This window comes from Dipodomys ordii, unplaced genomic scaffold (genome assembly GCF_000151885.1).
Source record: "Dipodomys ordii isolate 6190 unplaced genomic scaffold, Dord_2.0 Scaffold2, whole genome shotgun sequence".
Classification (NCBI taxonomy): Eukaryota; Metazoa; Chordata; class Mammalia; order Rodentia; family Heteromyidae; genus Dipodomys; species Dipodomys ordii.
The window spans coordinates 29,535,924-29,550,986 of NW_012267218.1; the positions used below are offsets into that span (position 1 = coordinate 29,535,924).

The following is a 15,063-nucleotide window of genomic DNA, read 5'->3' on the forward strand; positions in this document are numbered from 1 at the left end:
ACAAAATACCTCAGAGAACAACTTAAAAGAGAATTATGTTGGATCACAGTTTGAAATGTTCAGTGTAGTTGCTTGGGTCCCTGTACTTAGGCAGAACATGGACATGGAAGTGTGACAGGGGAGACTTTTTGTTTTCTCATGAACAAGAAGCAGCGAGGGAACAGAGACCAGGCATAACCTTCAAAGGCATACCCCCTGTGATCTCTTTCCTCTAGCTTCATAACCAAGCTACTACCACCAGCTAGAGACCCAAGTTGTTTTTTTTCAACAAATGAGCCTGCCTAGGACATTTTCTCCAAACTGTAACGGATACATATGCGCTATGGAATGTTCTTTGACATGGGATAGGAAAGAACTGCCAAGCTAATCACAGTAAATGAAAAGATCTGAAGATCTTAGTAACTACAAATAATCCACAAGATGAGCATCAAGAGACCTGATACTTGGCAATTAACTCTCTGTGGCCTTTTTACAGTATCATTTAACTGAGCTGTTATTTCTTAGACACTGTGTTAGCTGGTAAAAATGAAATGAACAAGACATTGTCATGTGCATTAAAGAGCTCACCACCTGGTGAAAAAGACAGCTGAGTAAAAGTAATGGCAATATACTAGTGCTATGATAGAAGACAACTGAGAACAATGATTCTCAAACCCGACTACACATTAAAATTTCCAAGGAATCTTTTGTTTTTCAGATTACAGATATTTTTTCCTTATACAGAGAGATCATAATGTAAATCAGGTCGGATGGCACAGTGAAATGCTATCTTTCAAAAATCCACAAAGAATGCTAACATACACTGAGGATTGAGAATCACTGGGATAGAAAAAAATACCAAACTTAGTCTTTAAGGATGATCTTAAGAAGAGTCTTTCAGCTTTGGGTATGGGGATAATGGCTCTCACCGTATGTTGGGAACTGTAAATTGTTCCATAGAATGTAGAATGTATGATTTGAGGGGAAAAGTGAAGGATAAGCTGGAAGGAAGGCAGGGGGCAGACCATTTATGGCCTATGAAGGAGTAAAGTCAGTGAGAAACCAGTAGGGAAGTGACATGACCTCATTTCTCTTTTAGAAAAGATAGCTTTAGTGGTACCATGAAAGATGGATTAGAGGTCCTAGAAGCAGGAGAACTAATTATAAAGCAGTGGTAAGAAAGAGGACTTGAACTAAAACAGAGGGGTGGGAGATAGTCAAGGAATAGCAGGTGCTAGTGATTATACCTGTAGTCTTAACTACTCAGGTGACTGAGATCTAATGAATAGGCTCAAAGCCAGCCCAGATTTTTTTTTTAAGTCTTGATATTCCATCTCCAAAAACAATATCAAAATGTCAGGCTTGAGTCATGGCTCAAGTGGTAGCCATGAGCAAGAAAGCCAAGCAAGAGGAAAAAGTCCTTAAGTACTGATGCATGTACACACACACACACACATACACACACACACATTTCAATAAATAAAGAGAATAAGTAGAGCAATTGAATGTGGTTGTGGTTGGTAGGAAAGTAAGAGCAGTCTAGGGAATATAATTTTTTCTTTTTTTATCTAATGCTTATCTGCCAGCACTATATCTTCTTAAGGTTAAATCCAAGAAAGAGAACTCTTTTCTGTGGATTTAACTATATACAATGTGATTTAAATCGTCAGATCCAAAAGTGATCAAAATAATCAGAAGCTGTTTACCATTGACTAAATTCCTGATATGCCTAAGGCCACACATTTAATGTTTCTACCCAGATTGGTGGTAGGAGAGAGGAAAAACAGCACTGAAAACAAAGGTTTGGGAGATTTTAATTAACACAAATGACTGTGCTTTGTCTTTAAATCAGTCCAAAGCAAATTGAATGAGAGCTTTCTAATCCTTCAGAGCTTCTTCTGGCAGTGACCTCAGAATAAAGAGCCTCTCTCCTACATCATCAGACTGAGTTTCTGTAGCTTCTTGTTGTTCTATGTAGGTCTTTGATCCCATAATTCTCTAAAATGGGAGAAAAAAGAAAGTGAAAAAGAAAAAGGTGAAACGTTGCATGTCCTAATACTCATTTTTAAAATAGCTTAAAAATAATACATTAGAATTCATGTTAACAAATGCATTGCAGCATAGTCGGGAGTGCTGCAGCTCAGTGGCAGAATGCTTTCCTAGTATGCTTAAGACCCTGGGTTCCATCACTAAAACTGAAGGAATTAATTAATATGGTGGTTTTTTGTTTTTGTTTTTTTTTTTTAAATAAGTTGTTCTTACCACATTGGGTTCATTTTTTTCAGTAGTTGCTCTGCCCTTGTTTGTGTTACCCATAGTACCTAGTGGAAAACATTTGAAAAATAAAAGCCGCTTTTGAAAGAAAACACTAACTTTGAGATTACCAAAAACAATACACAACAAGGCTATTAACATCACACTGTTTTCAAATATTTAGCACTGACTGATATTAGCATTAATATGAAATTACTAATTGTTGCTTTAAAAAATAACTTCATCTGTTGAAAGCTCATGTCCCATAGAAAGAAAAATCATTTGAAGATTATATGCTAGTTAAAACAATATTGACAGTCTACAAAATGTTCTAAAACATTTAAATGAAAAAGAATAATAAATCATGTACACATTTACACATATTCAGATAACACAGACAAATTCCATACATGTGAGAACAAAAGATAAAGGTGCAGTGAGGGAAGAGAAAAAGGAGCAAAAGGAATTAAGGTTCATACTGAGGGGAGAGGCATTAGAGGGAGAAAGAGGGCAAACAATGGTTGCTACATAGGTCCAGTAATGAGTCTTTCCTACCTTGGGGCCCTAAAAGTAAGTACACTTATAAATATGACAACCCTATACTGTTCCTCTTCTAAGTGTGTGATACAAGCAAGTTGAATCTCTTGTCACTCATTAATGAGGGGAAGTTTGATTATTTAATCTTCAAATTTTAATTTCAGTGGAAGTGGATTTTATTCTTGTCTATCCCTAGACTTTTGCAAGTGTTTATGGGAAGCAAAATGTTAACCTAGCTTGGAAATTAGCTTCATTACCTACTGATACCATAAATCTTCCATATGGAAAAGGTTCAGATTGTCTCAAAGCTTAAAAATGCCTATAATTGAGAGCAATACTACTTATCAAGTACCCAGATTTGAGCTTTTTGTGATTTTCCTCCCCTGCTTTTCAGCATTTTAACTCAACACTACTATTTTCCCTTCAGCCACACCTGCTGAAGTATATTTCAGCCATAAGAGAAACGAATATTAAAAAGAAGTAAAGCTTAAAGGTAAGAAGAGTGACTTGCTTTCTGAACAGAAGGTTATGGAGTAAGTAAAGTCTCAAGAGTGTTAATTTCCCATCTCACTGGGCTTTTGTCTGAATGTAGCACAATGTCCACATCTAACCTTCAGTTTCTTCACAAAAGAGAACTTTCCATTTCTCTTCAAATAGCTTATGGAAATATTGAGTTGAGAGTGGGTAAGAAAACAGTAGGGTTGTCACAATCAAATATTTTATTTCAAGCTATATTCTCACTGAAGATAAATCTCTTTAAACAACAGCAGGTATGATGAGTGTAATTCAGCTGAATTTAGAAATTGCTTACTGCCTCTGTTCTTTAAGATAGGTGGCTGTCAAGGGCCACAAATTGCTCTCTTGATGCTGAAAAAGTCAGGGAAGACTCCCATTCATCCTAGATGAAATTATAATTTTACAGTGGTTGGGAAAGTAAATCCTCCAAACATGACCTGTCTCTGAAGAGAACAAAAGGGGAAAACTTGGGTGTTTATATCCAAGTTGTAAACAAGAAAAAAAAGCGCTACATTCTAGTCTCAAGGAAATTTTGAGTAGGGATTGTGTAAGTATAACAAAGGCACTAATATTTGCCAACCAAATAAATCACACTACTTCATCTCAGCGAATCAGCACACTGGACAGGGAGGAGAGATTTTTGGCACTGGACAGAGAGGAGAGATTTTTGGCAAAGAGCCCTGGAGCAAAACCTCTCTTTACTAGAAAATGGTCTAGAACAGAAGGGCATGTACCCTGGCTTGCTGTTAGTTGTTTACTAACTGACATTTCACTCTTTCTTTAAGACAGGTTTATACAACAATTCTTTTGAAGCTAGAAGAAAAGGAACACAGAAACACTATTAAGTACTTAACCTTGGAATTGTCCGGCTCTTTTAACGTCAGTCTCCTAATCACCTCGTTTATTGGTGGTAGAGAAAAATAGTATTAGACAAGAACTGTAGAGAAAGGGGCAGTGACTTCTTTTTCCACCAGCTTTAGTGGAAAGTAGGAGAAAAATGAGGAAATGGGTAACAAGTTTGACAAGGAACGAACTTACTTATGTAACTGTAACCCCTCTGTAGATCACCATGACAATAAAAAACTTAAAATAAAAATTTTAAAAACCTTTTTAATGAAAAGAACTACAATTCAGAGAGTAGAATAATAAGAATCATGCAGTAGACTTTAATGTGATTTAATGAAGGATCTGTAATGCATCGTGGTGCACAAAATAGCAGTAAATTGTGATTTTTTTTATTTTGTATGTAAGTATGGCACATTTTGTCCTAAGGGTAATAACCAATCTTTCATACCATTTGAGGGTTCCTAAATTACCACTATTTGTGCTGAATTTGGAGCATGGATGTGGTTGGTGCCACCTACTGGACTCAATGAAAAATCACAAATCATTCAATTAATTTGTAACCATGTTTTCTCTCTTATCGAAGGTTACTTAGGGAATATGACTCTTCATTGGGATGATACTTAAAACAAGTTTTCGTTCAAATCATAGTTTTTAGTAATGGAAGAAGCATAAAAACATCACACTTTATCGCTGCCATTTTATTGGACAATCTATAAGCTAAGCTTTGACAATGGAGTCAGAAATCTTTCCTGAGTTTATTTTTTATTCTATGATTCCTATCCCATAGGGTCCTTTTAAGAGGTCACTCAGAGAAATTTTCAGCATTCTCTATAATATTTTATGTTATAATAAGAAAAACCTGAAACCAAATGAACCAAATCATGTTCACCACTAGATTTCAGAGTAATCATGTATCTATCTGACTCTAAATCCAGTGCTTTTCCAATGAAATTGCAACTTCTCAAAATTTGGTCATGAAAGAATTTTAGGAAACAGGGATAGATTTAGGATGTCCTTGAACACAGTATTAAGTACTATAAAACCTAAAAAGAAATCACTCCCTTTTTAAGTGCTTTAAAACTTGATGGTATCCATGGAGAAAGTCAATGTTTATTTTGTTTTTTTAATTACCTATGTCTTGTTTGGTTTTCATGCTACTGGGGCTTAAACATGAGCTTGGAGCAGGTATTTTATCACTTAAGCCTTGCCTCCAGTCCACCTTTGTCTTGTTAATCTTACATTTCAACAGCGATAAAAGAAAGTTCAGACTTGAGCATCTCATAAGAATTGTAAAATTTTGATTTCATCCATTTTTTATTTAGTTTACTTATATTCTGGGAAAATATTGGTTCTTTATTCAATAGCATACATTTTACTTTTAAGAAATACATTATGAGAAAAGTCAATTTAAACAGGAGATATTAAACAAGAAGCCAGATGATAAAGTTAGGAAACTGAGTACCCTTCAATACTTTCTATATCACTGTTGATGCTTATCTCCAAAAAAGATAAATCTCAGCCAGGTGCTTGTGGCTCACAACTGTAATCCTTGCTACTCAGGAGGCTGAGATCTGAGGATCACAGTTCAAAGCCAGCACGGGCAGGAAAGTCCATGAGACTCTTCAATAAACCACCAGAAAACCAGAAATGGCACTGTGACTCAAGTGGTACAGTGCTTGCCTTGAGCTGAAGAGCTCAGGGATAGCACCCAGATCCAGAGTTCAAGCCCCATGATTGACAAAAAGAAAGAGAAAAAAAAGATAAATCTCAAAATTCTTCCATTTAACATATGTCTTATTTTCAATAATCAAACGCTAGGGCTCTGTTAGATTTTGGACCCATTTGAGCTTAAACAAATCCAAAGATTTTTAATATGTATGTTCCAAAAGATAACTAGCTCAATGAATGTGCACACTCAATAAAACATAAGACAAATGGGTCATTCATGCCTGTAGCTACATTAATTTGTGACAGTGTAGCACCCTATCACTTAATTCTCCAGGAGCATAAAAGGAGAGAAGGGAGGGGAGTGTGTTGATATATGTGTTGTCCCAACTCCAAGTGATTCAGTATTCTGCTGATGGCAAATCTGTTGAGGAATTCAAATTGAATGGAAACTTTGGTTATATATTAATCTGAGCTTGCCTGAAATCTTGAGTAAATAAAACTTTTGAATCTTTATTCTCTGAATCTCTAGATATAACCTTGGGCTAACTTTGAATGAGACTATATTCTATCATTTAAATTTGTAACCTAAGAACTTTATACTACCTCTGGTTGCATTCCAAGTTATATCCAACTTCCTGATGTCTAATCCTTCTCAAAACATAAGTTGAAAGAAAAATATGTATGGAACTCTGACTAAAGGATAAGTAGATGGTTTTCTAGATTTTCTAAATTGTACCTGTTCATTAAGGCATAATACTATGTATCTGGAACAAAGTATCTTAGTTAGTCTATCTCTTTAATTTTGTTTTGTCAAATTAATACTGTGTCATTATATGGTGCCAAGGAACAGATAAGAAAAAGACTAGAATATTTAGATTCTGAATTTGTTTTTAATAGCATTGATGGAAATACTTTTATCATCACATAGTCCTACAATTACTATGAAGTCCTAGAGGAGAAATTTTGCTTAGGTTTTAGTACCAGGAAGAGCTTGTTTCTCTAGAGCAATCATCACTACCTTGTGTACACTGCAAATCTATGTTTCCTTTTACTGGAAATTCAGAATGAAATGTATAGCCTACCTCTACCAACCAGAGTATTATCATGTATATTACCTAGTTTCAATTTATTTTCCCTTTCCATTGACTTTCTCAACTATTTAATCTCCCATACTGTGTGTGAGTGTTCCAAGTCATTCAAGCCATTTTTGGAGTAGAAACATACATACTGACACTCATAGGTCATTGACACCCTTGGCTATAATTTCCCATGCATGTCCCTTTTCAAGCAGAGTTTAGATCCATAGATACATGAACATTTAAGAATCTTTTCCCTGATTCTCAGTCCATTACTTTATTATATTTTTAATGGAACACTATGTGATTTCCTGTGATGATACCATAAAGTCTAAGGGAAATCACTGGATTTCCCAGAGGAACATCTGAAACTCAAAACCATCATCTAATGTCTATTTCCTTGGACTTCAGCCCTGAAGCAAAGGAGTCTATTTCAATAAGATTCAGGAGAACAAACAACTATAACTTCTAGGAAAGGGGAAAAGGTGAGAAAGAAGCTAATACTTTCTGAGTGTCATCTGTGTTAGTATTTATATATACTACTTCATCTTTACAAAGGACATTTTAATTTCACCAGAGAGAATCCTTACCTTGGTAGAAGAGCTTCTGAGTGATATTAATAATGATGATAGTGAAAATATGTATTATTATACTACTAAATATAACTTATTGTGGGCTAGGCTTTATGATGCTCACATTATAAGTAATGAAATCTCTAATGTTAATGAACAAAATAAAACCTCAGACTGTGAACCTATGTTATTTTTCCTACCTTGGGACCTCGGAAGATTTAAAAATGCTTGCTTTGGCTCAAAATTCTGCTGTAAGTACAGTGATAATTTCAGGTCATTGGCCTTCTGGTAGTTCTTCAAGGCTTCGATTCTCAGCTCAATCACTTTGCCATGAAAGTCATTCTAAAAGAGGATATTTTTCAAAATTCCTCATATAATGTTGGCCTCCCTAAATCCACGGTTACCTAAATGTTCTTTATCCAGAAATTTAAAAATAATGTCCCCAGTCTTTTAAAATTGAACAGTTGTTATTTTCCCTTTATGTCACATGGAAAAAAAAATCAAGAAAAGGAAGAAATGGTATTTATTCCAAGTTACTTGATGTAAAATATAGATAGGTCACTCTAGCATCTCCTCATGATGCATTTCTTTTTGTGGTTTATAAAATTTTATATTGGTCGAATAAAAAATGTACGATGTGCCTCTAGACATCTTTATCTCAGCAATATCTTTTTTGCTATTTCTTGATAAATTGTGCAAAAGGGGTTCATTGTGATATTTCCAAACATATATGTATATAATGGACTTTGATCAAATTTATACTTATATTACTTTTAACCCCTTTCCACCACCACCCCTTTTGGGGCAGTTTTTAGTTGGTTTCATTTTCTTTTCATGTATATATAAAATGTACTCAGATCACATGTCCCACCTACTACCACCCTATCCTTTACTCTCTCCCCCTTTGACTATCATTTTTTTTAAAGCAGGACAATTGGTAACCCATGATAAGGGAACAGGGCTTAACATATGAAGCTAAAGCCTTTATATTGTATGAATGAAATGCATCCCATGTTTAGCCTTGGAAAATCCTAGTACCTGAAAGATGTTGGCTTGTTCCTGGTACCTGACCCATTCCATCTTCCTCTGTTGCTTTTCCTGGTGGAAGAAAGAGCCTCTGGGTGACAAAGTAAATCAAAATAAAAAAATCAGTTTTCTCAATATGCTACAATTACCTTATAGCAAAATTATGGTGTCATAGATTCTCTATTAAGTTGATTTCAACCATACAAGCCTCTGTAATTGCTTCCTTTGTATAATCCACTCTTTAAAAGCTAAAGGATAATTGATAGATCATTTTCTGTGAAAGAATTGGTAATGGGAAGATGAGATGCAAATGTGACACCTTCAAATAAATTTTCCAAGGCAAATGAACAAATGTTCTGACATCCCATAGCTATTGTGGAGTTGTCAATGCTGGCATAATTTTTCTCACTTTGTGATACATAACACAATTTGTACTGTGAGTTCCCAGAAACTTTGTGATACCACTCTGATTCAGTTACTTTGGGAGTACCATACTGCTTATAAAAATCTACTTTGGTTTGGGGGCACACCATAACTTAGGAAGATTCCTACTACCTTATTATCTCCAAAGGCTACTACTGTTCAGAATGATTGATTGTACTACCTTCTTTTTCTCTTTCAGTTGCTCTGCAACTGATATCTCCAGTTCACTTTTGGGTTGCATAACTGAGGGGAATGTGGGAACCTGTGATGAAGGGAAAGAGCTAAAGGAATAGAAGGTCCTAGAAAAAAGTGCAATGTCTTGGCCAACCATAAATTCAGTATACCCTAAGCCCTGGTCCTAATTATCTTACTAGCAAAATATCATTAGGTTATTTCCAGTGGTGTGACATCAACAATCATAAAATTCTAAGTACATGTAGTCTACTTGCCTTTCTGTCCTGCAGATCTGCCTTAGGTTTTATCTGTGCTGCGTTTTGTTGATCATGAACCTCTTCTGTCTCGAATGTCTGTGGATGGACATTTGGGCAAAACTTTTCGTGAGAATGGGGAGAAAGTGGAAAACCAGCATAATCATCTTGCCAGTGTCAGCAACTTCTTGAGGCCCAAAATGGAAGTTGTCCTACCTACCAAAGGGAATTCAGAATGTAATAAGCTCTTCCATTTTGTCCAATAAGTTTACCTTACAATTACAAAAGCTGTTAATCAAACTGAATTAAAATGGCAATCACTACACTAAGCTACTTCACTATATTACTTAAACTACCTTATTGCTTTTTGATACTTCTTTAGTCCATATAACTCTTTGACCACTTTTTTATTTCCATTTTATAGATGAGAAAACTGAGGTTAAGCTATTTGTTTATTGTCACACAGCTAGGAACATACCAAGCTAGAGATAGAATCAGATCTTTCTGATTCTGAAGTCTGTTTTCTTAGCCACTAGGTATGTTATTTTTCTCCAGTTCTTCCTTAGGAAAGTTGATCACAAGCTAATGTGTATGGATATCTCTTATAAAAAGTATTTTTAGAACTCTGGTGAAGTTGGATTTTTATAGAGGAATTGTGCTGGCACATTTCCTATCACAAAGACTTAAGAACATGGGATGTAAATCTTCTGACAATCATTGGATTGTCTTATGGCTGGTGCTGAGAACTAGGAGCAGATTTTAGTATAAGATACAGAGCTTTCAGGTGTCCTGATTATTTGTGAAAAAATGAGATGAAAAAAAGCAGTCAGACATCATACCACCAAAATGTTTATATCACAGGACACAATTCGCTATTCTAGATGCATAGTATAAAAAAGCACTCAGATTCCAAGGACTGGTCCCTCAAGGACTTTCTTCTCCTTGTTTCTGCAAAAGGCCATACTATTGTTATCTTAAACAGTTCTCTGATTGTTATAAAAGCATGGGGGTATTCAGTTAGGTATTCGTTTGTTTATTCATTCAGCTTACTCAGTTATTGTCTACTGTGTTCCAAGTATTGTGATGGGTGTTAGCAATTCAGACAAAGCAGTCAAGGTACTGGAAAAAGTTATACCCAAAAAGGGAGAAAAAGGATAAGAAATGAGTAATAAAAATAACATAATAAAATTACAAGTTTATATCATAAAGTGCCATGAAAGACCTGCACAGAGGTAGGTAGTACAAAGTGGGGGAGGGTACTGTATTTTACATAGTACAAACAAGGAGGGCTTCTCTGAAGGGGTATTTCACCTGAGACTTGAAGGATAAGAATGAACCAAACGGCTGAGGGCTGATGGCTCATGCCTATAATCCTAGTTATTCAGAAGGCAGAGGTCTGAGGATTGTGGTTCAAAGTCAGCCCAGCGTGCGCACATGCACACACACACACACACACACATCCGTACACACAAAGTATAAAGCAAGAACAATAAAAATAACATTATAGACAGGAAGTAAATCCAAGTTTAGAAATAGGAAAAAACTTGCCATTTTGAGAAACCATAGAGAAGCCAGATTATGCCGCAATAAGAATGTTGTGTTTTTGTTCTGATTATCTGTGCTTTTGATGATTCTGGGGTTTGAATTTAAGGCCTTGTATTTGTTAGCCAGGCATTCTAACATTTGAGTCATACTCCTTATCCATATATCAGTTATCAGAAGAATGTTATATTTTTATTGTTTAAAAATGAATACTTTGCTATACAAAGAATGGATTAGAATGAAATATGAGTGGAAGTATGAAGATGAAAATAAATGAGGATATGGGACCAGAGGAATTGGAAGTTCTTTCCATTATTATCTGCAACAATACTTTCAAGAGATCCTTAGAGACACACCTTGTTCCATAGCATCTCCATTTCCTTCCGAAGCATCTTGTTTTTCCTTTCCTATTGGAGGGGGAGAAACCAAACAAACAGAGACATGTGTTTGTCCAGCCATTAAAGTAATACTGGAAGAAATTACTAAGTTAATGATGGGAAAGGGGTCCAGGGACATAGCAAACTACACAGGAAGGCAGGGAATCCGGGAACATGAATGATGAGTTTGATGATAATGATGGTTAAAGAAATATTATTTCAAGGAATAACTTTGTGGTGGCTATGAGATAATATCAATAGAAATTAGCTTTTAACACAAGATGTTATCATAAAACAATTTCTCTGGGACTTAGATCTTTTATAGGTATTCCCTATTTAAAAATATGAATGTTTAATATGTTTATATTCATTAGCCTCTAGAAAAAGTCAAAAAATAATCTTGCCAGTCTGTATTTTCCATTCCATCTGACTCCCTTTGCTTCACCATGTATTTTCTAGATGGAAGGAATATGAGTAGTGGTGCACTAGATGCTAGAGATGAGCACTCTTCTCCCCCCGCCCCCACCCCCATATCTGACAGCAGCAGTAGAATTGAGTCTGTTCAGAAAGCTGTTCCCTGGTGAAGCCACAAACATCTTACCAGGTTCTGTTTCATCTCCTCTGCCTCCTTAATGAGCTCCATGACTGAGGATTCATCGCATCCCTTCCCTGTCATGATCTGCCTCATGATCTGCAGACTAGAAGAAGAGATATCTACATCATAAATCATACATGCTTCCTATAAGGAAGCCATGAAGTACTCTGCTATAGAAGTTAGGTTAGTATTGAAATATTGGAAATTATGGAAGTTCTTTTGTTGTAAGGTAAATCTCAGTCATGAGAAACCAAGAAGGCACATTTTGAGAGGTCAAATTGGGAGTCTTTATTGGAGAGCTGGCCACTGTAGGCAGACTTGTCACAAAGACCTACAAGCCCCTCAAATACACTGTCCGAAAACTTAGTCATGAGAGCAGCAGAGAAAAGAAAGAGCAGAGAAACAATACCAACAAACCAGATCAACCCCAATAAAGAGCTGAAGTGAGATGTCATGGTAACTGGAAAAGAGCCAGGAGAACACAAGGCCTGAGCTGGTCTGCCCCTAAATAGTGTCAGGGTGCAGAATCACAGGAAACTCAAGACTCTCCCAAGTTCAAGACACAGGACTGACAGGTCCAGTAACCTATCATCCAAGTCTCTGCCCCTGCCTCTAGGAATTCAGGCATACCCACCACCTGGGGGGTAGGACTTCACTTTCCTCCACCATGAAGACAAGATGGCTCCAATTAAACCCAATTCCCTATCCACCATGTGGCCAAGATGGCCCCAGCTAGACCCAGTCTCCCCATTTCATTTTGACATAGTAAGTCCCTATAACTAGAATGATATAATTTCTATTTTGTCATTTTTCTTAGTCATGTACTCAGTAGTAAGTTCTGAGTTCTTTAATGCTGAAACATATTTTCCACAGCCAATAAGATTTGGTTCCATCTCCCTCAAAAGAATGTTTTGGCATTTGACTTTTTGGAGGAAAGAGTCCTTCTGTCCCTGTAAAGAAGGGTTCTGAAAAGTCTGTTTTTATGATGAATCTCAGAGTTATACCTGACAACTCATTCCTGCCTTATCTCTGTCTACCTCCTGCTATCCCCTTCAGTTTCCAAATGTCTTCAGGTATTTGACCTTGTTGGAGAAACTACTTACATCCTTGGTAGCCCCAAAGAATGCAAGCCATTGGAGAATATGCATTAGTATCAAAGCTTTGACTGTGAGAGAGAATATTATTTTAATAGTTTGGACCTATTCATGGATTTATATTTCTTTTCCTTGTCCTTTCCCCATCCCTGCCACCATGTTTAAGCAGAAAGTCAAACCTCCTTCTCCTGTTTTACTAGAAGTCTCTGTTGGCTGGCATGTAAGCAGCAAAACGTTGATCATGCATTTTTGTTTAACTTTTGTTCTTTAAAAGTCTGAGTTCCTTGAGATTCTTCTTTTTCTTTTTTGGTCGGTTGTAAGGTTTGAATTCTGGGCCTAGGCGCTATCCCTCAGCTCTTCAGCTCAAGGCCAGTGCTCTGCCACTTGAGCCACAGTGCCACTTCTGGTTTTCTGGTGGTTTATTGGAGATAAGAGTCTCATGGACTTTCTTGTCCCTGCTGGCTTTGAACCACAATCCTCAAATCTCAGCCTCTTGAGTAGCTAGGATTATAGGCATGAGCCACCAGCGCCCAGTGAGATTCTTATAACAGGTATAGAACGTAGATAATTGAAATGTGATTTTTCTCAGACCAAAAAGGAAATAGAAATTTGAGTTAATGGGTCCCAAGAATCACTGTTCTGGAAGCAAGGTTAGACCTCAGTTGCCTCGCATGTTCACAGAGGCTCTCTATGATCACTGCTTGGTATAGAAAGAGCTGAGTCATTTATCCTAAAGTGATTGTATAAGCATGAATTGTAAGCTATTAGTGTGAACTTGATAGGTCAAAACTATTAAAGAAGTTTACCTATTTCTCAGGTGGGCACCCTAGGAGGTAGAGTAACAATCTTCATGAGATGAGAGTTGGGGGTCATATTTAATTTTACTAAAAAAATAAAAGATTGTCTTCAACCTCATTTTGTGGTTATGAATTCTTTAGCTGAGTGTCCTAAACTTAAAAAGAGAAAGAAAATCAAATTCAAGCACAAATAGTATAAATAACCACTGGATTAACCATTTAACTATTAACCATTCTTTTCTGTCTCTGTGATTTTTGAATAGGATATCCTTACCTTCTTTGTTTTTCCTCCAAGTTAGACAATAATTTCTGGAGTAAAAGGTTGTTCTTATCTTCTAGGGGTTTTAGCATCTCTAGCAGTTCCTGCTTCCTTAGCTTTAAGTCTTCATTCAGTTCCTTCAAGTAGGTGTCATCTGTTTTAGAATTTCTGTGCAGACACCATAATATCTGTCTTTAGCTTGTGTTAACAAAGACCCTCCTTTCCCTCCTGGATGGTTGCCATTTGGCTTCTTTCATCAAAAGACTTACCTGTTTGAGAGCAAGTAAGATCCTGAAAGATTTGGATCACTTGTCATCTTGAAGGGAAACTTCTACTCTAACAATAAAGAAGCTTTCTTGAAAATATATGCCTTCTTTTCCCTTCTAGTTAAGACATCATTTTGTGCTGCTGTTGAAACTCCTTTTGCACTGGACTTATAGCTACAGGCTGAGGTCACAATAGCATGTGTTTTAAGTAGCACCAGTAGCAACTTGAGGACTGAAAATACTTAACTGTATTTGATCTTAACTCCATCTTGTCTTAGCTTTAACCAAATGCCAAGTCTTATTCTGGTATCATTGAATGAATAAGATAGAATGGCAACATGTCTACATAGCGGAATTCCTATTGTGTTAGAAAATGGTAACCTATCAAAAATAACTCATCAACACCATGGCAACAAACCTCTGTGGAATGCCTATCTGTTCAAAGTGCTAGATTCTGAGTGAGGAAAAGATAAAAAGACACAACACATATTTTTTGGAGCTTTAGAAGGAAGAAAAGGTGCTTCTAAAAGACATTTTAAAATAATGGAGACAAAACTGACAAAAGGGTAGGAATGTAATCTAGTAATGTAATATATGAGCCATTGTAATTATTTTCTAATCTTTAAAACTTGCTTTATTGAACTTCATGCAGCCAGGTTCCAGTGGCTCATGCCTATAATCCTAGCTATTCAGAAGGCTGAGATCTGAGGACCATGGTTTCAAGTCAGCTTGGGCAGGCAAGACCATGAAACTCTTATCTCCAGTTAATCACTAAAAAGCTGGAAATGGAGCTGTGGCTCAAATAGTAG

General features: G+C 36.3%; 1 protein-coding gene across 1 annotated transcript; it reads right to left on the minus strand.

Moving 5' to 3' along the window:
* Positions 1–1,822: 1,822 nt before the first annotated feature.
* On the minus strand, positions 1,823–14,304 carry LOC105983743 (uncharacterized protein C14orf53 homolog). Its single transcript, XM_013013754.1, has 6 exons — positions 14,258–14,304; positions 14,004–14,156; positions 11,845–11,941; positions 8,486–8,545; positions 7,648–7,789; positions 1,823–1,905 (listed from the first exon to the last, which is right to left on the minus strand). The coding sequence occupies exons 1-6, from the start codon at positions 14,302–14,304 to the stop codon at positions 1,823–1,825; spliced, it is 582 nt and encodes a 193-aa protein (XP_012869208.1).
* Positions 14,305–15,063: the final 759 nt, after the last annotated feature.